Source organism: Astyanax mexicanus, chromosome 4, assembly GCF_023375975.1.
Source record: "Astyanax mexicanus isolate ESR-SI-001 chromosome 4, AstMex3_surface, whole genome shotgun sequence".
NCBI classification, from domain to species: domain Eukaryota; kingdom Metazoa; phylum Chordata; class Actinopteri; order Characiformes; family Acestrorhamphidae; genus Astyanax; species Astyanax mexicanus.
In genome coordinates this window covers 5,280,875-5,305,577 of record NC_064411.1, presented here as the reverse complement: position 1 = coordinate 5,305,577, position 24,703 = coordinate 5,280,875, and the positions used below count along the sequence as shown (strand labels likewise).

General features: G+C 39.6%; 5 protein-coding genes across 8 annotated transcripts in view; 4 read left to right on the top strand and 1 right to left on the bottom strand.

Moving 5' to 3' along the window:
• LOC125801203 (gastrula zinc finger protein XlCGF49.1-like) overlaps positions 1 to 19,945 on the top strand; it is a 254,562-nt gene extending 234,617 nt beyond the window's left edge. The window contains exon 2 of the mRNA XM_049477556.1: positions 18,848 to 19,945. Coding sequence (XP_049333513.1) covers positions 19,013 to 19,645 — 633 coding nt within the window. The 5' untranslated portion in view covers positions 18,848 to 19,012 and the 3' untranslated portion in view covers positions 19,646 to 19,945. The remainder of the gene's footprint in view (positions 1 to 18,847) is intronic.
• The window catches only part of LOC125801533 (gastrula zinc finger protein XlCGF49.1-like), a 206,740-nt gene extending 182,989 nt beyond the window's left edge, over positions 1 to 23,751 (top strand). For 2 of the 4 annotated variants that reach the window (XM_049478343.1, XM_049478342.1), the window contains exon 2: positions 22,654 to 23,751. In XM_049478343.1, the coding sequence (XP_049334300.1) occupies positions 22,819 to 23,451 (633 nt within the window). In that variant the 5' untranslated portion in view covers positions 22,654 to 22,818 and the 3' untranslated portion in view covers positions 23,452 to 23,751. The other 2 variants (XM_049478344.1, XM_049478345.1) reach the window with 2 other exon arrangements.
• Positions 1 to 24,703, bottom strand: part of LOC125801463 (zinc finger protein 239-like) — a 430,185-nt gene that overhangs the window by 352,245 nt on the left and 53,237 nt on the right. The gene's annotated exons all lie outside the window — the stretch shown is intronic.
• LOC125801314 (zinc finger protein 271-like) overlaps positions 1 to 24,703 on the top strand; it is an 85,260-nt gene that overhangs the window by 11,828 nt on the left and 48,729 nt on the right. The window lies entirely within an intron of this gene.
• Positions 14,635 to 24,703, top strand: part of LOC125801464 (zinc finger protein 239-like) — a 98,411-nt gene continuing 88,342 nt past the window's right edge. Inside the window, exon 1 of the mRNA XM_049478232.1 lies at positions 14,635 to 14,656. The gene's annotated coding sequence lies outside the window, so the exon portion shown is untranslated. The remainder of the gene's footprint in view (positions 14,657 to 24,703) is intronic.

Genomic DNA, 24,703 nt, shown 5'->3' with positions numbered 1-24,703 from the left:
AATACAGTTGTCCAGAACACATTTCGTCTGCTTCTTTTCTTCTTTCTTCTGTTCTTCAGAGCATGGGAGTAGACTGTCCCAGCTCTATTGCACGTAAGAGGGTTTATTCTGCCTCTGTTTATCAGTGTAGGTGAATTGTTTTGTGAGGTGAGACTATGTGAATGTGTTAGTGAGATGTGTAATGTCTCTGTGTGTGCTGGGTTTTGACGCAACAAATTACTGCTGTGTGTAGTGAGTTCTCTCACTCACTCGCTGTGAGTGAGACCCCTGTGCTGCGGGGAAAGGGTCCCCTTCTTGCTGGTGTTGCTGCTGCTGTGAGGCCCCTGCTGCGGGGGACGTCACCCCTCCCTCCTGCTGCCGGCCTTAAGCTGGGTCAGACGCCTTTGCTGCTCTTGCGTCTCTCTCTGTCATCCGGAATGGCCAAATCCAGCGAGGCTCATTCCCTTTTCTCTTGTAGTGGCGAAATAAGACCCCCTTTGCTACTGGAATGGTCCAAGCCGTCCTCAGCTTTTTCTCCCACCTGTTGTGTAAAATCTGAAATGAGACTTATTTATATTCATTGAACACATGTTGTTGGGTGTTTCAGGGTTTCTATTCCATTTGAAAGTCTTTTATGTGGTCCTTCATGTCTCCTTCCTGCAAATTAAGTTGGTTAATGGACATTTATCATAATAGACTGGAGCTCCAATTTAACTTTCTAAGGGAAGTAGCTCTAAATTTTGTCTGTGCACAGATTTTAGCCCAATTGTTGTTTTCTTACCTCCTTCAAGTGTCCTGATTCTCAGTTATACGCAATCATGATCTTTACTGTCACAGGTGCTTTCAGATTCCTAACATTTTGCTGTTTCTTTCCATTTAATTGCTACCTCTAATTATCCAAATTATCAATTATTATCCTCCTTTGGCTCACACGCCTTCCTCTGCACACAGTCCCTTTCTTCTAACTACTCCCCATGACTCCAACTAATCACATAGACAGTTATATTTTACATTTCCCTGCTTCTGTCCGCATGTCCTGTATCTCGTTCCCACTTTTTCCTCAGTGTGCTATTTACTTGTCTTATGTTATTTTGTCAGAGATTTTATGAAAACCTGATTTCCAGATCTAGTTTGTTTTATTTAGTGTTTTAAGTTTTTTTTTTTCCTGTGATAAATAACTACTCTTCATACTCATTTACTCTACTGACACTTACTTAAACAATTTATTAAACCCACACATTTCCTAAATTTGTAACTATCTTTATTTCTTATTTTAAAATCAGGATTGAGCATGTCATGTACTGTTTATGTTTTGTATTTAAAATTATGATTGGGTGTGTCTTAAAAGTTTAGTTAAAGTTAGGTTTTTTTTTTTTTTTTTACCTTTACTGAAAGCAATTGCCCATCTGCATAGTGGTGGTTTCATCAGCCAAAAAGTTTAAAAACTGATAACCTAAAAATTAGCTGAAAAGCAAAAAGTTTTTGAATTGCCCAAAAAATAATGGTTAAGTAATGGTGGTAAAGGTAACAATGGATCTATTTATATTTCCCCCTTTTTTCTGAAACAGAACTTCGTTCTGTTGCAGAAATTTACCACAAATTTGCTCCAATTGTCTGTTGGGCCAGGCCACCATGCCCAGACTTTCACGGAGACACACCCCTTTGCCTGCGCCTCCCTTTTCTCCCCCTGCATTGTCAACTCCTCTTCCCTTCTTAGAACACTTTAGAGATGTTTCTCCGTGGTCTGTTGAATTGCATGTGGTGGTCAGATCGAGACTGTGCCTGCCTTAGGTTGTCCCTTTGTCATATGTTGGGATCTTACCCGTCTTTGGCTAACCAGCCTATCCCACTGAAACACACACAGCGTAGCAGCACAGTTTTATCAACATTTAGTGCTGTAGTGTTCCTGCAGGGCACAGTTAGGGAGCGCAAACCCAGGTACATCGTACTGTCATAAATGCACAAGCTGGTGTTGCCCGTGAAAGCCTGTGCAAGGCCCCACGTACCCATAGTTTATTAATTATGTACATATTTTATTTATTACCATCACTATTACCTTTACTCCCATACCTCTTTTAAAGAATTTAGAAATGATTGGCTTTGATAAAACTGCTCTGGAGTGGACCCAAAACTAAAACAATGCATGTCATTGAATAATTATAAATCAGATTTAGCATCTGTATCTTAAATGTGTACCACAAGGTTAAATCTTTGGTCCGGTTGTGTTTAATATATTCCTAAATTATATTGCTGGCTCTGCTTCTACCTCAGACTGCAAAATTCACTATTATGCAGATGAAACAATTGTATATTGCTCAGCTGATTCTGTTTGTGCTGCAGCAAGAAAACTATAGAGCTCATTAAATGTTTTACATTGTGACATTGTATAAGCCCAATCTAGTTTTAAATGCCATGAAAACTCATGCTCATGATCTTATATTATAATATTGATTTAGAACTTTATTTTATTACCCTAGCAGTATCCCCCATTCAGAGTCTAAAAAAAAGAATATAAATAATTTGGCATATCGCTGAATGATAAACTCAGTTTACACTTAAATACAATATGCAATACAATAGGAAATGCGGACAGTAGCTGGATTTTTTATTTTTTTTATAGGCACAAGTGCTTTGTATTCTGAACTTCCATATTTTTTAGCTAGAATACTAGCCTTCTCTAGTTGCTTCTGGGCCCTATCCTGTTCTGCTTTTGCCCTTCTCCACTGATCCCATATTAAGGCGGCCAATTTAACCCCTCATGTGTCTGGTTTGTACCCTTGCTCCTCCAGAATTAAGCTAATTCTTGTCCTCAATTCTGCCTCCCCCTTTTTAGTTGCTTTGTCTTGCTTACCACCCCATAATCTTTTTATTAAATTTTCTATCTGCTTGTTCATGGATCCCCACGTCTAAGATTCTCCCTCCTGTATACCTCTATCCCCCATCTTTACTGTGTATTGCCCTCTCTTTTCCTCCTGAACTGATCCTTTTTCTATTTTTATAATGTGTTTTCCTAGAATGTTAATGTACAAAAGGAAACCTTTCCCAATTCTGTGAATTGGCCCAACTTTAACCACCTACTCTGCCTTGGACTCCTCCCCTGCAGTGGGACTCGTCCGTACTTCTTATTTTCTCTCACACACCACTCTGTACATTCATCCACTCATACCTCTCACCGGAGCCCGACGGAGCTCCACACATGCTTACACACACTCTCACTGCAATATACACACTCTCACACACACTCTGTCACATGCACACGCTCACACACTCTCACTGCAATATACACACTCTCACACACACTCTCATTGCAATATACACACTCTCACACACTCCATCACATGCACACGCTCACACACACTCACTGCAATATACACACACTCACACAATCCGTCACATACACACGCTCACACCCTCTTACTGCAATATTCACCTACTCTCACACACTCTGTCACATACACACTTTCTCATCCACTGTCACACACTCTCTCTGCCCCACACACAAACACACACACTGCCCCACCCAATCACTCTCTCACTCACTGCCACACACAATCACTCTCTCACTCACTGCCACACACAATCACTTAGCTTAATTTTACAAATTTTACAGGCACTATAATTTACAATTTTAATTTCACCCCGCAGACACAGACAACATTAAGCAAAGCACATTGCTAGAGGACTCAAACCCCTTTTCTTTTAATGCTCAAATGTACAGCAATACTCTGTGTATGACAAGATCATCCTAAACGCACTAGGACAACTCTTGTGTGTTTCCTTTTACACAACGCTAGGTACTCCTGGTCCCTGACCAGCCGGCCGAGCCGTGCTTACTTCTATCCTCAAATAGCCGTCCCTGACGGAAGCAAATACCTGTAACTGCCTCCCCAATCACACTCAAGCCCTCTCGGCTTGCACACCCATTCACACAGTTAAAACTAGTATGCAGCAACTTCACAACTACGCACCAGTGTGCACGCAGCCGATTGCGCTATACAATATTTTAAACTAAACATACAGACAGATTACTTGTCTCTGACAAAACGCCATACACAGAATCGCTCTATAACCCAGTCATAGAACTTCGGTATTTCTAGGACCACCAACCCCGAGGAACCGCCAAAACCTAGCTTTACTGGCCCGCGTCCGAATCCAGGTGGGGTTGCCACGTCCGTGGTTTCGTGGGAGTACTGCCCACTTTTCCCTGAGGACCCCCGTTCACACTTTTTAAACTACTCTTTAAATTAAACTAGACACTCATACTCTAAAAGTACTTCACCCCTTATATGGTCCCATTCATCCCTCAAGCGAGCAAGCCACAAACAAAACGATAGACCTACATGCAATGCCCCAAATTTCACCCCAATTTAGATATTTACAATGTGCCCAGATCCAATCTCTCTATTGTTTTAGATGGAGGCAATCAAATGAGACCACTGTGTCCAAAATTTAGCTTAGACCAATCTGCAGATTTCGATTAAACAGGCTCTGCTTACCTGATTTTATTGCTGCAGCTGGACTAGTGTTTCACAGGATCGTCTCTGAGGTCCGAATTCACTCTAACTCCAAACCTCCATCCCAGCGGTGCCTCCAAATTGTTGGGAAAATCAGCACTACCCTCAACTGCTCCAGTGCGTTCCCCTTGATTCTTTTGATGGAAGCCCAAAGTAGAGTTGATAGAGAGACAGGATACTTAGATCTTCAGCAAATTAGCAATTTATTACAACAGAGCTCTGGGAACCCCTTCCACTCAGACAGAGTTTCAGTAGAAGAAGTTCAATGATCCTTACATTTGCAAGACCTTATATCCCCAAAATCCCACCCATACATCCTGTGCAAAGGTCAGTTAAACGGTTCCTCAGCAACTGTTTCTAACTGATTAAGTTAAATCATTTATTGATTACTACTGTTTTCTATGTGTCCTCCGGCCTCATCTCTGCTGCTTAGGCGCTGACCTCTGCATTACATACTACATACTGGACATTCAGTTTTGAGGTGTCAGCCTAACTGTCCTTTGCACACTCACCCACATACACAGTTCAGGTCAAATATCCAGAAACAACTCACTAGTTTCAGACACTTGAGTCAGCCCAAACAAGATCACTCACATGACACTTCATTCTCTTAATCATAATCAGGTTTTTGGATTAAATGTCACCTTGTCTGATCAGCTGAAAAACACCTCCAATATTAACATTTACTGTTTCTCAACATACCTATTACTGGTTAGAAGTTATAGTGATTTGAACCAGTAATGGTCTTTTCTTTCTCCAAAGGACTGGAAACTTTATAAGAATAAAAAATACCACTTTTATAACTCATTTTGCAGTAACCTCTGAGTTTTTGTGTGGTCTACTCATATACAAACAGAAATCCGCAGTGTCTCTTTAAGAGCGGTTGTTCTGCTCAGTGGAAAATCTATTAGACAAAGTTTCTATGGCCAAGCATCTCTCTTCCTTAGCCTCTCAGCTGGCCGAGCTCGCCACCTGATTGGCTGAGAGACCTCATTCTCATACCGTCATGTCCAGTAGGCTCCGCCCTGTCTGGCTGTGGGCCAGATTCGGCGTAGCGTCGAATAAAATGCTTTTAATTCGGAATTAAAGTTAAGATTCCGTCTCACATTATTCCTCGCGCGGGGTGGATATAACTGTGGATTATAGGAGACTGGATTGATGGATTTTCTTGCGTGTGGACTCGTTTTGAAGGTAAGAGAGTGGGGGACGCGCTGGTGGGTGTTGGGGGGGGTGGGGGGAGTGACTGTAGGTAACTACAGGCATGGGCGTGGTAGTGGGGGGAAAAGTGGACCTGACTACCCAGGGCCCGAGTAGGGAGAGGGGCCCATGAAAATCCTGATTTTATTTTCGCTCACTTTCCTTTGTTTACTGGCATGGATAGGGGCCCATTAACATAGAGGGTGTACAGGGCCCAGAATTAGCTGCTACGCCCCTGACTACAGGACCAAACCTGTGCATTTTTCAACTCTGAACACGCGCTGCAACGCGCTCTTTCAGCTCTAATTCAGGGACCGTACATCTTACACTAAAACGGAGCACAGTTTCGGAATCCGGAGAGCCAGACGGTTCGAATTGTGTATAACATGTCCGCATTCGATCAAATATGGACGTCCGATAAACGGAAATATGAAAATTATGATTTAATATTTTCATAACCAAGGCATATTTCGCCCTAAATGTTTATTTTCTGAAAGGAGATACAGCTAAATAGGCTATATAACTGAAAAGCAAGGATTCTAAGCTTTAAAATGGTATATTGGGTGTCTATATTGAACCTATAACTATTCATAAACACAGCCAGATATTAAATATCATATTTTTCTGGCCCGCCGGCGGGCCAGGGCGTATTAAGAGGATAATAACTGTATATATAAATGTATAAAACATTTAAGAATAAGAGTGTGAAGGTGTGGTTATCTCCAATCACACCCTTCACATGTTATATCCCATGAGGACATTTTATACATCAGTCGAACCAACTGACTCCCAGGATTATGGAACTGTAACTCATTTTACTGTAGGATTAACGGTTACAGAAATAGAGCCAAAAGAGTGCGTTATTTTTTTTTCTAATAAAAAGCAGCCTTGCGTAAAGGCCGCTGCTGTTTCTAGGTGCACTTCCCAAAAAAAAACAACCAGTCATCGCTTACCTCTCCTTGCTGGCTTCAAAATGACACCAAAAACGTGTATTTCCATCAATCCGTTCGCTAGTAATCCTCATTTTCGTGCAAAGAGTGCTTGATAAAAAATGAAGGCGAAAATGTATTACCTTTCATTCATCTAAAAATAAAAGTAGCTTCCCCTAGGGGTAGAGCTTTGAAAGCTCAGACCCTCCTCTTTCCAATGACATGTCAATCAAGTCTGTCGGCCAATCAGGTGCCAAGTTAGGCAGACACACAAACGGGGAGGCGGGTTGTAAACAGGAAGACAAGGGAGACTAGCACACAGAGAGCGCAGCATTTCGCACGCCACAGTCGCATGTTAGACTCCAAATAAACTTAAAAATGGCTTCCAAAAAAACCCAGAAACCTAAAAAAAAGGTTTTCTATGGGGTGGCAGAGGTCCTGGCAGAGTTGGATAGGATGAGTGATACAGAGGAGGTTGTAGAGTCCGACGAAAGCAGCGATAGCTACGACTCCGCTGTGGAGGAGGCCTTTGTCCGGGGGGAGGACCCTGTTGTGGACGAGTAAGTAAGTAAGTTTTATATATATAGCCATAGCTATTGTGTGTGTGTGTTACTTTTATTTTCACTATTATAATATTTGTTTGGATGTTCTAATAGGATCGATTCTGGGTTATTTATATATATATATATATATATACACACACGTGTGTGTGTGTGTGTGTGTTACTTTTATTTTCTCTATTGTAATATTTGTTTGTTTGGATGTTTTAATAGGATCGATTCTGGGTCAGATAAGGACTGGGAGCCTTCAGTGCCTAAACGGAGTAGGCCGGTCACCCCCAACTCCAGCTGCATCTCAGGGGCCATCAAGCCCCTTGCCTAGAACCTCCACCTCCACCCTAAGATCACATGCTGTGAAAAAGAAGGCGGCACGGGGAAGGTCCAGCTCATCAGGTGCTCCTCTTCTTTCACCAAGAAGCAGAGTTGGTGGTCCACCTCAGGTCTCGGAGCAGGAGGAAGAGGACAGGTGGCATGATGTCTCCGATGAGGATGAGGAACCAAGTCTCCCCAGATTTCATCCAAGGCGACCACCAGGACCACAACTGTTGCAAGGCATCATATACTCACCTCTGCAGCTGTTTCAGATGTTTTTCAGCTCTTCTGTTGTCCAAAGTCTTGTGATCAACACAAATAAGTTTGGAGACATTTCAGCTGCAGGTAGAAAGAAGCTGAAGTGGACAGCTGTTTATGTTGGGGAGTTTTATGTGTTCCTCGCACTCATTATATATATGGGACTGGTAAAAGTGAGGAATATCACAGATCTTTGGTCCAAGAAAAAACTGTACCGCTTTCCATTCCCGTCCACAGTGATGAGCAGTAAGAGGTTTACTGCTATTTCCAGCAATCTTCATCTCTCTGACCCTCAGGAGGATGAAGAAAACATGAAGAAAAAAGGAACTCCGGATTAAAATAAAGCCACTCTACACAGACATCCTCACAGCATGTCGCAGTTTTTTCCAGCCCAGGAGAGAATTGTCCATTGACAAAAGAATGGTGGCTTCCAAAGCAAGAAGTGGACTGAAACAATATATGAACGCAAAGCCCACAAAATGGGGCTACAAACTTCTGCAAGTGGGTTCACATGGATTTTTTTTTTCTATGAGGGGAAAAGTGCCTTTACATCTGGAAAAGGGCTAAGTTATGATTCGGTCCAGACACTTCTGGACTATTCATTACTTGGCCATGGATACATGGTTTACATGGACAATTTTTACACCAGTCCAAAACTTTTCTCTGACATGCTGAAAAACAACACACTTGCTTGTGGTACCATTCGTAGGATTTCCATTCGTCAAGGATTTCCGTCCACAAAAAATAATGATCTTCCGAAGAGGGCCCAAAGAGGAAGCATCCGCTGGTACAGACAAGGGAAAGCTGCTGTATGTCAGATGGATGGATACAAGGGAGGTCACAATGTGTTCCACAATCCACAAGGCATACAAAGGCGACACAGTGAGGAGACAGGTAAAGGCCAAACAAGGCGTGTGGAGCACCATGTCTGTACCCATTCCGGCTCCTGTGAAGGAGTACAATAGGCACATGGTGTTACGGTTTAGTGGGGGAGGTGGACTCAAATGCAGAGTTATTTTATTTACTTATTTTATTTATTTTTATTTGCTTATTTATTAGTCTTATTATTTATTGGTAATGTTATATTTGATATTTGTGTCTGTATGTGTGTGCAGTTGGTTTGATGGTGTGCTTGAACCAGGGTTTGAACTCCCAACCTTTGTAACTGCAGACGGGTGTGCTACCACTGCACTACTTTGTAGTACCCAGTATCAGTGCATCAGAGAGGTCGACACCACCCATGTGTAAGAAAGCGGCACTGCACTGCTTTGGATGAGGGCCTTAAATGTGGCAGTGAAGAAAAAGGGCGGGAAAATCAAACAAACGATCTGCTGCCACATGGCATGGCTCAAACTAAGGAAATTAAATCAAACTTTAAGAAACTTAGAAAAGACTTCTTGAAAATAAAAACTTCAAAAATAAACAGATATTTTCTTTCTCTTTTCCGGCTTCTTTTAAGATCTGTCTTTTTTTTGTGAGCCTTTGTTTCTTTTGAGATCTTTTTTTTGTGGCTTCTTTCAATATTTCTTTTTTTTGTGAGCCTTTATTTCTTTTAAGATCTTTTTTTTTTGTGGCTTCTTTTAAGATCTCTTTTTTTGTGAGCCTTTGTTTCTTTTAGGATCTCTCCTTTTTTGTGGCTTCTTTTAAGAGTTCTTTTCTTTCTAATCTTTTTCTTTTGTACCCACTGTTACCGGTCACCCCTCTACAAAGGTGTGACGGTGAACTGAGGTTTGGCAGGGGTTTTTAAGCTGTGTTCACAGCTGAGCCTGATTTGAACTAATTACCGCTGGGGATTCTGGGACTTGGAGTTTTTTGCCCCAGATCCACCAGCTCCTCCACCGCAGTGTCCAGGCCCTCTGCTGGTGGTTGGCGGCATATGCCGCTTTCTTACACATGGGTGGTGTCGACCTCTCTGATGCACTGATACTGGGTACTACAATGTCCTCCACAAATCAAGGAAGTGGTACAAGACATTATTTTTCCACTTCATTGACATTGCCATTGTAAATAGTTTCATTCTCCACCAACAGCTTGCTGACATAAATGGACAATCTGCTCTCACCCAAAAAGCCTTCAGAGGAGCCTTAGTTGTTGAACTAACAAACATGAAAACGTCTACGTCTGAAGATGTTGCAGGACCTTCAGGACAGACAACCGAAGAAGAGGAGTCCACTCCCACTGCAGGCCCATCCAAGCCAGCCCAGGATGAGATGTGCATGCCTGCATTTTTTGCTTCTGATGCTACTGGTGGGAGGAAGAAATGCGAGAACTGTAAAAAGGAAGGACGGCAAACAAAGACACCAATTTTCTGCACAAAATGTGGTGTGCTTTTGTGCCTAGTAGCGGCACGGAACTGTTTCAAGCAGTGGCATGACAACAGCTAAAAAAAAAACACATGCAGAAATGTAAATAGTTTTTGTGCATAGTCTATCTTTTGTAATACCATTTGCTATTTTTCTATCTTTTATGATACAGTTTGAATGTAAATAGTTATTGTACGTAGTTATTTTTGTAATTTATGTTATAGTTTAATTATTATAATATAAAAAGAGCATGCAGGAATGTAAATAGTTTTATTATACATAATTATTTGTGTCTTTATAATACAGTTTGTGATTGTTATGACAAAATCTTGCAGAGTAAAAAAACAAAATCAATCTTCTGCCTCGTTTCACTTCTTTAGTGGTGATTGTTCTGGTTTGGCTCTATAATTAAGAAAAACAGGAAAAAAGTTAGTAAATAATAAGTACAAATATAATTTCATCTGTGGTAAAGGTAAAAGGCCACTTGGAGAAGTCAAAAAGCTATTTGGAGAGTAGTTGAATGGGAGTTTGTCAAAGAATGTAAAGAAATACATAAGATGTTGCCATTAAAAGTAGGTAATGCATAAAAAACTTTTGTTCCTGCAAAATTAGCTGTAAAATTAGTTATTTTAATTTTGGAGAGGTTGGGGTCCTTTGGAGACTCCAAAGGGACACTTGGATAAACTGCTGTACACTGTGTACTCCAGATCAGAGGTTAGATCGGGCCCAAAAAATCCGACCCGACCCAGCCCGAGGCCGCACACGTTCTGCCCGAGCCCGACCCAACCCGAACCTTAAACTGTTATTATGAGCCGGCTGTTTTCGGGCTGTTTGAATGAGTGAAATATGATCAGAATTATGTTAAATAACACTGTAACATAGAAGCTACTCACAGGTGAAGGTTCTCTTTGATCTCATCGTGCTCATATTCTAGTCCCATACATAACTCTGCAGCTCCCTCAGTGTTTTCTGTCGTATTTTGCGGCTAGCGCGAGCACTTACAACTAACACCGCGAACCGCGAGGTGCCACCGTGCTTGTGCCGAATCCGCTGCTGAATCCGACTCCCGCTTCGCGGACAGAATCGGCACAACACCCCCCGCTGTACAACTGCGGGAGTGAAAACAGCGCTTATAAATAAAATTGTTTAGTTTCACTTTCAGTTTTCGTTATTTTCGTTATTTTATTTCAAAATAAAAATATAATTAAAAAACAGATGCCTACATCTAAGACTATTTTCTGGAGCCCGACGCGGTCAGGTCGGGTTCGGGCAGAGAATCTAAGCTCTACTCCAGATTGAATAACTTCTAATCAGTGAGGGTGATCAGTTTAAAATTTTAGATGGTGAAAGTAGACCCCTTGTGGCAAAATGTGGAACTGCTAAAACTTCAGTTTGTGGCCCTAAAATTTAAAAAGAAAAAAAATCATTTTGAAAAGCGCCTATTATTTTTTCTTGTTTTTACTATATTTTGACCATTACAGATTCATTTCAATAATTTTAATTGTTTTCAATTAATATGATATTTATGTATTCTGAAAGCTTTCCTTAAATTGAGGTTATTCACAGCTCCTCCCTGTAAAATCACTCTCTGACATCACAATGGACCATCCTTATTTCTGTATATAAGGGTACTTCACACTTGTAAACCATCAACAGTGAGGACCAAGTCAAGCACATTAAGAATCATTTGTTAACATATGGGGTCTTGGTGTAAAGCACTCTTACATATTGAAAGAATCGTAAAGATTTTATAGTTCTAATAGATCTCTGTATTGAAGAAAGTGTTGAAAAGAAATGTCACAATTTCTACTTTAACAATAGTTCTGACCTTTGAGTAAATTTGGTAAGTGCTGTTTGTTGGGGTAGTTTTAATCCTCCTGTTATCTTCAAATTTACTAACACCTTTTATGTTTGGGGTCAATTTCACAACAGGCATTTTCAAACTACAAAAAATTATTATATGTTAAGAACATTTTTACCCTAGTTTATGTCACATGCTATATTTGTTTGTTAGCTACTTAAATAGTCATTAAAAAAAAAAAACATTTGTAATGAAAAAGATTTAATGTTCTCTTGAATAGTAACAAGTATTATGTTACGGTCCAATTTGACCACAGGAAAAAACAAACGAGCAGAAATTCATGCTCAGTCACATGGGAGTCTGGATTGTAAAGAAGAAGATCCTACTTGTTCCATTCGTCCCATATTGCTGAGTTTATTAAGCTCTCATCAGTCCTGCCTTGTTTCTGTGCTATTGAAGCGTAGGACACGGAGGAGACATGGACTGTGTTTAGAGACGTGCTGGATCTGTCTGCAGCCCAAACACCTGTTCTTTCTTCTCCTTTTCACTTGTACTCTCCAAACTGAGCAACACAATGTAGACTTACATGTGGGATTAAATCCAAGTCTTTCCAACTACCCCTCTATACACACACCTCCCTCTAAACGTATCGTCTACGGTAGTTTATCCTTTTAGATTGATGGTGTTCTGAAGAACTCAAATGCTGATTTTATGTTTGGACGTGGCTGACAGCGTATCTGCTGAGACCTGGAACTATTCTGATTACATTAGCAGCACTAAGTTTATCATTTTCTCCAAGTGGGGAGACAGACCATAATAAGATTTTACTTTAGGAAGGTAGTCTGTTTTCTATTGGTTGAGAGACTACAGTAAAGGGCTCATTCTCATCAGAGGAGGAATAAATTATAATCAGGATCCTCTCTAAAGTCCTCCTTTTTCTCAGACACATTCTCCTCTATGTCTCTGTCATGGTGAAAGAGATGTGAGAAATCCTCACTGAGAGAAAACCTTTTATATCTCTGCATTTCCACTATGTTGTGTGAACTATATATATGTTTGTAGGAACAATATATTCCTCCACAGAATGAGAAATATCAAGTTCTCATGAGAATTATGTTTTCCCCGCCCCCCTGTCACATCAACTGTCAGTGGTTCTTGCACTAATACAGTTATAATTATGTTATTTTAGGGATCTAATTTTTTTGAAGAATATAAAATTGCATGTCATATTGACCTTCACATCATTCAACACAAATGTGGGTCAAATTCTGATATTTTTTATGTTTTATAAAGCTAAAATAGCCTGGGGTCAAATAGATCCCAAACAACACTGATGTATACAAAATGTGTAAAAGACACAAAAAACATCCCATTAATTTTATGTTTACCCAGTTGTCTCTATTAAAAGAGGAAAAGTCACCAAATATGAAGTAAATAAAATGAGATTAACTAACTTATTTAAATGTGTTAAACATTGAAAGGGGTCAAATTGACCCCAAACATAAAAGGAGGATTAATTGACTCAAGCAACCAGGGGTGTTTGTTTTATTTCTACACAGAACCTGATATAATCTGGCTCAAATAGTCTCAAGATCAGTAACTTCTTCCTTTAACTTGTACAAAAAAAATCTGTCTAAATTGGCTACTATTTTGTAGCAGAATGAGAATGCTTACTGGACTCATTTAGGAAAAGTAAAAAAAAAACACCATCCTATAAACAAATAAACTCATAAACAAATATTTTTATTGTATATTTAATTAGTTTAAACTGAAATTTAAATATGAATTTTCAAATGCTTTTACAGGTGTGAAGTACCCTCCTATACAGAAATCAGGATGGTCCATTGTGATGTCAGAGAGTGATTTTACAGGGAGGAGCTGTGAATGACCTCAATTTATGGAAAGCTTTCAGAATATATAAATAGAAAGACTTTAGACAAGGTGAGCAACAACCAAGATCTGCTGCAGTATGATCTCCTTTTCAAGAATCTGCAGGACATCAAGAAGGTAAATGCAAAGAAAATGTAACCATAATATTTTAAATGAAATTTAGATAAAAAATAATTCTACCTGAATCAATGTCACAACGGCACTGACCTTTCCATAGTAATTAGTAAGTGCTGTTTGTTGGAGTTGTACAGGAGCAATCAGAGAATCTCTATAGAGGAAAAAACTCACTTTAGAATCTGCTCTGAATTTCAGGCCACTTGACAGAGTCTGAAATGTCTAAAAACCTATAAACATTTTTTATTCTAAAAAGTATCAAACGTTTATAAATTATTTTAGCAAAATAATAATTTATAAACGTTTGATACTTTATAGATTTTTTTTTTACTAATTTCCTCAAAACAGAACGACTATAACTGTTTCTTCACAGCAGAGATAATTATTAAAGCTTTTAAACTGCAGTTTTAATCATTTAAATGAGCTCTGGGTGTAACTCCAGCATCAGTAGCAGTAATGCTAGTAAATCTACTGAATAAAAAACATTAGTTTTAGAAAATAGAAATATAGGGGCATGTTTTCTCTCCTATTTTAGTGAAATACTTTGTTCTACTTTGTAAAATTAAAGGAAAACTCAGAGAAGTAGTTATACAGTGTTTTAAATGAGAGTTTTAGCTGTTTAGCTCCATTCAGCTCCATGCATTGAGGACTCCCTCGCGGGCTCCCTCTAGCGGTGATGGGGTATAATGTGATGTAGCGGGGGAGGGGGCGGGGCTCTACATAACCCGGATGAGGCTGAGCTTCCGGGGTCTGTAGCTGGAGCGCCGGAGGAAGAGCAGAATCAGCTGAACTACAGAAGGTATGAAGAAGTTTCTCTCTCTCTTGCTGGAGGTTGTTTGATGTGTTGTAACAGTAAAAAGGTCATTATTTTGCTGTGATTCTATTTTGAACTACAATTCTACAATGTTTTTAATTATTAATTATCCCTCCGCGGCCCCCAGAGGAGCTTGAATACAGCACAGGAGGTAAACAGAGCTGAGGAGCTCCGTGAAAAGTGCTGTTTTAAGCAAATATAAGTATTTTTGAGAAAGTTACTGGAAAAATGAGCTCTTATATCAGTTCTAGTCACTCTTCGGTGCATTTTTAGCGGGTATTGAAGCATATTTTACCTAATAATTAATTATTTCTGTCCCGGTCGGGTTATCAGCTCTGAGGTACAGCCGTTTCAGCACCAAAACACTTCATGTGACTGAGCCTGAAAATGTGTGTTCATGTGCTGTATTTACTTCTGTTTCATATTTTATAGATATATGTGCAGTTTCAGATGCTTAATAATCGGCTGGGATTATTTTTGTTGTGTATGTGCAGGTATGTTGTGGTTCTTTCTCAACGTTTTGTTCTGCTGAACTGACTACTATAGTTTAGATTTTCTGCCTCAACATGAGCCTAAACCCCAGCCTGAACTCCAGCCTGTCTGACCCGATGCATGAACTCGGGTTGGCGAGAATTCCCCCCGCTGTTCTCGGGCTCTCTCAGGTTCAGCAGAGGAAAATGTTCTGTGTTTTAATGTAATAAATCACACTGTGATTTTTGTGCCGATCCACCAGTTACAGCTTATCTGCGCGTTTAAAGCTCAACGCATGAATTAATTGATGCGCTGCGCAGGTCAGGCAGAACGTGCGGGATTGAGTCGGTGATATGTAGGAGATGTATATGCAGTTGCAGACACTTAATTATCTGCTGGGTTATTTTTTGGTGTAAATGTGTAGAGAGAATAAAGGCAGGAGGAGAGAATGAGACCTGCCTCTCCGTCTGCTCTTTAACAAGCATACTAGAGCAGCAGACGAGCTGCTTGAGAAATATTTGGCATTATGATGTAAAATGCATCAGAATAAGTGGATTTCTAAAAATGTGTCCACAATATCTGACATAAATTTGTTAAATGACTCTAAACAAGACATCACATATTACTAAATTACCAATGTTTAAAAATGTAGTAGATCCTGTTAACTAAGTCATGAGTTTTTAGGAATTTTAATGGTGAATAATGTCTAACTTTTTTCATGTAATAACTAGTTGAAGCATTAATTAAAAATTTTACAGTGTTTCTTACTGTTGTAAGCACAGTTGACTGATGTAAACTAATTGTTAATGTTACCTTTATTTAAAATATTTTGTTACATATACAGATATGCCTAACAACGTGACTTAAGTTTGAACAGAAGTAACATTATAAAGAAAAAATATTTATTTCAGCTGCTGACAGCATGTTTTATACTGTACTATTCCACAATAGTACAATTTATTACTTATTTTATTATCTACATTATTTCATGCATTTATAAGTTTAAAAAAAAACTTTAGTTTTAAACACTGGCTGTATTTGGAATGGCATACAACTATACTGCATACTGCACTAGTATGTACTGCATACTACACACTGCCCGGTATGTAGTATTCGGTCATCTGCCCATTGAGGAGACATCGTCCAACCCTAATTACTGTCATTGTTTAAGATGCATGAAATATTTTATAATTTAGTGTAAAGGAAAAGGCTTCGGACATCATTGGTCACATGATCAATGTAGAACGAATCAAGCTTCGGCACCGTGATTTAAACCACTGCATGTTGTTTTTTCGGCACACGTTTCTTTATTTCTTTCTTTCTTTAAGTTCTCAGTTTCTAGTGAGACCAGAACAGAATTAAGAGTGTCTGAACAGTGGGAAGTCCTTATAAAGGCACTAAACAGGTGGCTGGAAGACCACCAGCGCCCCCCTTTTTATGGAAATATGAAGATGTCCCAGTAGTTTTATCTGTATAGTTTAACTCAGAGACTGTAAAAAAAGATGGAAGCCGTGTCTCCGTTCCCATTCATTCAATGAAATGAAGCCAAAATCTTCCACCATGTTGGCGATCCTGACACCCGATTCTGCGCAATAGTGACCAGAGGAGGGAGAAAGACTGTGAATAGCAACCTACTCATTTGAATAACCCCGCCCCTGAGGGCTGCCTCGCGGTCACAGACTGCAGAGCGGAGCGGAGCGGAGCTGACGGTCTGTTATTGGTCCCACCCATAAGCAGCCCTTTTACAATAACCACACCTTTTTTGAATAGAACTGAATAACGTTTTAAAAACGAGTTCTGTGGGGATATAAAATTTTGACAATATAAGCAGAGGTTACTGTTGCATTTAAATAATGGAGGTAGAATAGGCTCTAAGCATCAGCAGCAGTGACATATTTCCGCTTTGGTTTATACCGGCACTCTTACTTCCTGTTTGCATTTTTAGCAGCGAGTACTACAGGATATGTGGAGTTTATAGCGAACGCAAATGCAATATTATATCGGAAGGTAGCCTGTGCTCCTACATGGGGATCTGCCCTATTTTATCCCTATTCTGAAAGCAGCGTGAGATGCATGCTTTATGATGAATTTCACCAGATCAGCGCTCCAGCGCTCAGATAAATACATGGTGGACGGAGCCGGCACTGCCAGGGAGTGTCTCTACAAATGTAAGGAATTTTCTCCTGTATTCCCACTCACCGCTGCATGTGTTTATCAGACTAGTATGTTTTAGACTCTTTTAAGTTGTTTTCCAGTGTTGTTTTTGCCTGTACGTTATGTAATGTAAGACCTGACCGGGTGAAGCTACCATTAGTTATCGCGCTAATTTACCGGGTAAGCTAACACGCATCTAGCCGACTTACAGAGTACCAAACGCGGCTGCAGTGCTGAAGAAACCCCGCTAGGAAACTAAGATAACCCGGCCGTCCAGTATCACAAAACCTTTAACTGTTTTAAGTCACTGTTACGTATAAGTTATTTAATGTGTAAATAGTTTAACTGTTAGATTGAGTAACTGTGGATTAATGTGTAACTAAGTGATTTAATGTGTAAATAGTGGAATTAAGCGCTGTTAGCTCTGTTTCTAATTCAGATTATTTTGTTCACAGGGATGAGCATGGGCCAGGAAAGATGAACTCCGGTCAGACCGGCTGGAGGCAGCGTTAGCTCCTTTTATGTAGAGTTTTTTTCTGTGAATTTAATAAAGTTTTTTTGCTTGTTGTGTTTTTAGTGTCATTATGCTTATTTTAGTATCACATCTCAACTAGTGGGTATGGGTAAATGTCACAATTATTTGCAAATAAAGAAGTTTATGAAACATGTTATGTTTCTTATTTATGCAACTAAAAGGTAAAACTGTGTGACACGTAGCTTAGTTTGTTAATTTAGTTTTGATGGCTTACATAAAATATTTGTTATATTATGGTTTCATTACTCATGCATTTCTGTAAAGCAGGTAATCAAAAATAAATTAAATATATAAATAAAACTGACCATACTCGGAGTATGAAGTGAGGGAAAGTGTATAATTAAAGTAAATCAGGAATATTAAAGTTAATCTGTAATATTTGGGTGAGTAAAAAGAAATATCTGCCGTTGCTTTAAGATTTATCCTGAGGTAAGTGGTTAATAACTTTAGTTATTAGTAAACAGAACTCACGAGCACAGCGCGCTAGACGTGATGCGGTATGCTGACTCCAGAGCGTGTCCCGAACGCGCTGCCTCATAATATCCTTCATGGGTGAAAATGCTGCCGAACAAGGGAGTCATTGCCTTTGAAGGCAATGACTACCTAGGCAGCTGTCTTCGGATTGGACCGCATCTTATATCTTAACAAAATGCAATAATGCAAACACTGTATGTAAAATGCCATTGTTTACAATGCACTTATAGCTAACCGGAAATGAGAATGCCGGTATAGATGAAGGCGGAAGTCTTACGTGCATAGAGCCTATTACAGTATATTAGAAAAAAAACGTGATTGAGAGTTGTCTGTTTTGCCATTGAAACCCATGGGGATGGGTGGAGTTACACAACTTTCTGCAGCCGAACAGCAGGGGCGCCCGACCTGTGGTGGCTTCACTTTTGAGAGATGATGCTCTGTCCAGCTATATACAGTCTATGGTTTAACTGATTTAGGCAGTTCTGTTCCGTTAAATGACTTGCTTTTATTTTAATATTCACTGGCATTTTTGTCTTTTCCAGAAATGAAAATATTCTCCTGAAATTCACCACCAACAACCAGGATATTTATCAAAAGATCAAAGTTAAACTGCTGAAAGAGGGGAAGCACAAGCCATCCTGAAGAATCTGGAGAACACACAAAAATAGTTTGCTACATTTAACAGACAAATAAAGCCAAGTCCCGACATGGAGAAACATCAGCACTCTGTCAAGAGTTTTACTAAACAGAGTACTCTCAAAAAACATCAGCGCATTCACACAGGAGAGAAACCGTATTACTGCTCAGACTGTGGGGGGAGTTTTAATCGACAGAGTCATCTCCAACAACACCAGCGCATTCACACAGGAGAGAAACCGTACCACTGCTCAGACTGTGGGAAGAGTTTTAATCAACAGAGTACTCTCAAAACACATCAGCGCATTCACACAGGAGAGAAACCATATTACTGCTCAGACTGTGGGAAGAGTTATAATCAACAGAGTACTCTCAAACTGCACCAGCGCATTCACACAGGAGAGAAACCGTATCACTGCTCAGACTGTGGGAAGAGTTTTAATCAACAGAGTAATCTCAAAATACACCAGCGCATTCACACAGGAGAGAAACCGTATGAGTGTTCAGACTGTGGGAAGAGTTTTACTACACAGAGTAATCTCAAAAATCACCAGCGCATTCACACAGAAGAGAAACCGTATCACTGTTCAGATTATGAGAAGAGTTTTGGTACACAGAGTCAACTTAAAAATCACCAGCGCATTCACACAGGAGAGAAAACTGTCCCAAATTTGTTCCACGGCAATAAAAAGCGCAAATCGTAAATCTTTCAGACAGAACACCTTATCCTACACAAATGTTTCACTCTGTCACTTGGGACACGTTCCACCAGAAATAAACATGAACTGAATTTAACAATGGATTTTACAGGTTCAGCAAAAAGAATCTGATCCAGATGATGTTTATTGAAATTAATGTTATGTTTTCTCGTACGTTTGATATTCCAGGACATTCACTCGTTGATGTACTTTTACTCTTTTCTAATATATATATATATATATATATATGTATATGTAATGCTGAAACTATTTTTCCAGTAAACTTTCATACATTTTAAATTCTAAGCTCTGACTCATTGGTCATCATTTCGTGTTCATAACACTAACTTTACCAAGTGCAGATGCGGTCACTGCACTGCCGTGCCGACTGCAACCGAGTGTATATGCTGTCAGGAGGCTAACGTGGACCATTTGCTCAGCGATCTTCCCTGCAGAACCCTGAGCAGAACTTTTCAGATGCTTGTCTGAGAGCCAGAATTTTTGGAGGTGTCTATTCTCTCTCTATATGAGGTCCATGCCGAAACCCTGCAGCCCGTCAACAGCAGGTATTGCCATCCCATTAACTAGCCTGTTTATATACATTTAAATATTTAGCATGTAAAGTTCAAAATTCATTAAGACTGATTGTTGATAAACCGTTCAGTTTGTAAGTTAAAAGGCTTGCTGGGTAGCTAGCTTTATTTAGCTAGTGTAAGCTAGCATTGGCTAGCTATCTTAAAAAGGCTAGCATTAGCTATTTAGCTCACTAACTTAGCAGGCTAAGTAGCTAATGCTAGCTTTGATATCTGTTAACTGTCAGCTTTCCTCATTCCGTGCAGCTCACAGCTGCTGCTTTTATAGTAACTCCAGTCGGACGGTCTGTACATCCCAGCTGTTCAGAGTTAAAATTAAAAAGGAGGAAAAAAGCCTCGGACTTAAGCTTATTTGTCCAGCGAACAACTAAATTAATGCTCTTGACTCAAAAACCCTATCCTCCATAGTCTTCGTGTAGAAAATGCTCGCTACTAACCCTAGCATTGCGGCTAACCCTATAAAATTATACTACACCCAGTATTGCTACACCCAGGGGCAATACAAAGGTGCCCTCTTTGCATCGATTTTTAGTTTGGCTTTTATTATCCATTAAGGAACTAGTGTAGGCTAATAGTTATTTATATGTTAGGTGTTGGAGAACCAACCTCGAGACGTCACTTACAGCGCTGGAACAAGATGGCGCTACACTTACTTAAAAAATGACATTTAGATTAGTTATTATTTTAACTCAGTTTCACTGACAACTGTTAAACTTATAAAATTTGTTAGAGTAAAAACTCATCTTGCGAATTATATTAAATATTGAAGTGTTTCATGTCCACTTTAATATTAGCTAATGTAGCTAACTAAGACATTCCAAACTGAAAAAAAGTAGATAAAGTTAGCTAAAGTAGATAACTAAAATATTCCACACTGAAATAATGTAGTTAACATTAGCTAGCTAGCTAAATCATTCCACACTGAAACATAGTTGACATTACCAAACATTAGCTAACCAAGCTATCTAAAACATTCCACACTAAAATGAAGTAGTTAAAATTACCTAAAGTAGCTAGCTCAAACATTCCACACTGAAATAGAGTAGTTAAAATGAGCTAACCTAGCTAGTGTTGTAGAAAAGAAAATGAAAGGTGGGCTACCCCCACCTCTCGTCCGGGGTACAACTCCCCTGCGTGTTCGTTTGATAGAGAGTCAGACAGTGGAGTGAAGTTGAAAGCAAACCAAGTATTTATTACAAAGCTCTGAATATTCAGGAGAACCCACACATGAAAGACCGTCTAACAGCCGTCCCAGCATAAGTTCTGACCCCCCTCTGATCTGACTCCATGTTTTATACCCCAAATGACGTGAAACCTGCTGATGAGGCGTTGCTGAAATCATCTCATGTTAGTATGCATAATTTCACGTGTTAGTAATCCGTTTCACGTGTCTGACCGGACCATCAGTGTTTGGCCTTGACTGTGTTCTTCCAGAATGAAACATCGTGGCACTATCTGTGTGAGTGTGCATCACCCCCCGCTTTGAGGCAGCTGCAGGTTTCAGGGAGGCACCCACACACAGAGAAGGTCGCTTTGTCTAAGAGCCTCCTCTGTATCAATTTAGTTCATACAGTGTATCAGTCGAGTTCATACAGAGTGTACCAGTCAATGATTGATGGCCATTAATTAGGGTCATGCAGTGAACGAATGCTTCAAGAATAGATTTCATATGTTATATGTTAATGTGTTAATAACGCGTGGTTAGTCCGCCATATACTAAATCCTATGTGTTAGTAAATGCCTTATGTATCATGTGGGTTAATTTGTCATAATAGATGTGTTAGTCACATGCCTGATCAAACAATGTTTATCTATATGTGTAAATAATATATATTGTGAGTATTGGTTAATCTTCTATATAAATGCGTGTAAAATACACTGTGAGTAATACAAATGATCAAATACAATGTGAGTATTGGTTATGCATATAGAATACAAAGTTTCACACAATGATTATGTAAATATAGATACTAAGATAAGTAATCATAATTGAAAGATATTTGTCAATACACCCAAGGTAAAATAAACAGTTACTCTTCAATTCTCCCTTTTGACGTATCAACCAGATACGTCAACACATCGTAATTCCTCCAAATATGTATTTACATATGTTCAACACTTGATCAACACGTGAGTGAACAAGGCGGAAGTCTTACGTGCATAGAGCCTATTACAGTATATTAGAAAAAAAACGTGATTGAGAGTTGTCTGTTTTGCCATTGAAACCCATGGGGATGGGTGGAGTTACACAACTTTCTGCAGCCGAACAGCAGGGGCGCCCGACCTGTGGTGGCTTCACTTTTGAGAGATGATGCTCTGTCCAGCTATATACAGTCTATGGTTTAACTGATTTAGGCAGTTCTGTTCCGTTAAATGACTTGCTTTTATTTTAATATTCACTGGCATTTTTGTCTTTTCCAGAAATGAAAATATTCTCCTGAAATTCACCACCAACAACCAGGATATTTATCAAAAGATCAAAGTTAAACTGCTGAAAGAGGGGAAGCACAAGCAATCCTGAAGAATCTGGAGAACACACAAAAATAGTTTGCTACATTTAACAGACAAATAAAGCCAAGTCCCGACATGGAGAAACATCAGCACTCTGTCAAGAGTTTTACTAAACAGAGTACTCTCAAAAAACATCAGCGCATTCACACAGGAGAGAAACCGTATTACTGCTCAGACTGTGGGGGGAGTTTTAATCGACAGAGTCATCTCCAACAACACCAGCGCATTCACACAGGAGAGAAACCGTACCACTGCTCAGACTGTGGGAAGAGTTTTAATCAACAGAGTACTCTCAAAACACATCAGCGCATTCACACAGGAGAGAAACCATATTACTGCTCAGACTGTGGGAAGAGTTATAATCAACAGAGTACTCTCAAACTGCACCAGCGCATTCACACAGGAGAGAAACCGTATTACTGCTCAGACTGTGGGAAGAGTTTTAATCAACAGAGTAATCTCAAAATACACCAGCGCATTCACACAGGAGAGAAACCGTATGAGTGTTCAGACTGTGGGAAGAGTTTTACTACACAGAGTAATCTCAAAAATCACCAGCGCATTCACACAGAAGAGAAACCGTATCACTGTTCAGATTATGAGAAGAGTTTTGGTACACAGAGTCAACTTAAAAATCACCAGCGCATTCACACAGGAGAGAAAACTGTCCCAAATTTGTTCCACGGCAATAAAAAGCGCAAATCGTAAATCTTTCAGACAGAACACCTTATCCTACACAAATGTTTCACTCTGTCACTTGGGACACGTTCCACCAGAAATAAACATGAACTGAATTTAACAATGGATTTTACAGGTTCAGCAAAAAGAATCTGATCCAGATGATGTTTATTGAAATTAATGTTATGTTTTCTCGTACGTTTGATATTCCAGGACATTCACTCGTTGATGTACTTTTACTCTTTTCTAATATATATATATATATATATATATGTATATGTAATGCTGAAACTATTTTTCCAGTAAACTTTCATACATTTTAAATTCTAAGCTCTGACTCATTGGTCATCATTTCGTGTTCATAACACTAACTTTACCAAGTGCAGATGCGGTCACTGCACTGCCGTGCCGACTGCAACCGAGTGTATATGCTGTCAGGAGGCTAACGTGGACCATTTGCTCAGAGATCTTCCCTGCAGAACCCTGAGCAGAACTTTTCAGATGCTTGTCTGAGAGCCAGAATTTTTGGAGGTGTCTATTCTCTCTCTATATGAGGTCCATGCCGAAACCCTGCAGCCCGTCAACAGCAGGTATTGCCATCCCATTAACTAGCCTGTTTATATACATTTAAATATTTAGCATGTAAAGTTCAAAATTCATTAAGACTGATTGTTGATAAACCGTTCAGTTTGTAAGTTAAAAGGCTTGCTGGGTAGCTAGCTTTATTTAGCTAGTGTAAGCTAGCATTGGCTAGCTATCTTAAAAAGGCTAGCATTAGCTATTTAGCTCACTAACTTAGCAGGCTAAGTAGCTAATGCTAGCTTTGATATCTGTTAACTGTCAGCTTTCCTCATTCCGTGCAGCTCACAGCTGCTGCTTTTATAGTAACTCCAGTCGGACGGTCTGTACATCCCAGCTGTTCAGAGTTAAAATTAAAAAGGAGGAAAAAAGCCTCGGACTTAAGCTTATTTGTCCAGCGAACAACTAAATTAATGCTCCTGACTCAACAACCCTCTCCTCCATAGTCTTCGTGTAGAAAATGCTCGCTACTAACCCTAGCATTGCGGCTAACCCTATAAAATTATACTACACCCAGTATTGCTACACCCAGGGGCAATACAAAGGTGCCCTCTTTGCATCGATTTTTAGTTTGGCTTTTATTATCCATTAAGGAACTAGTGTAGGCTAATAGTTATTTATATGTTAGGTGTTGGAGAACCAACCTCGAGACGTCACTTACAGCGCTGGAACAAGATGGCGCTACACTTACTTAAAAAATGAC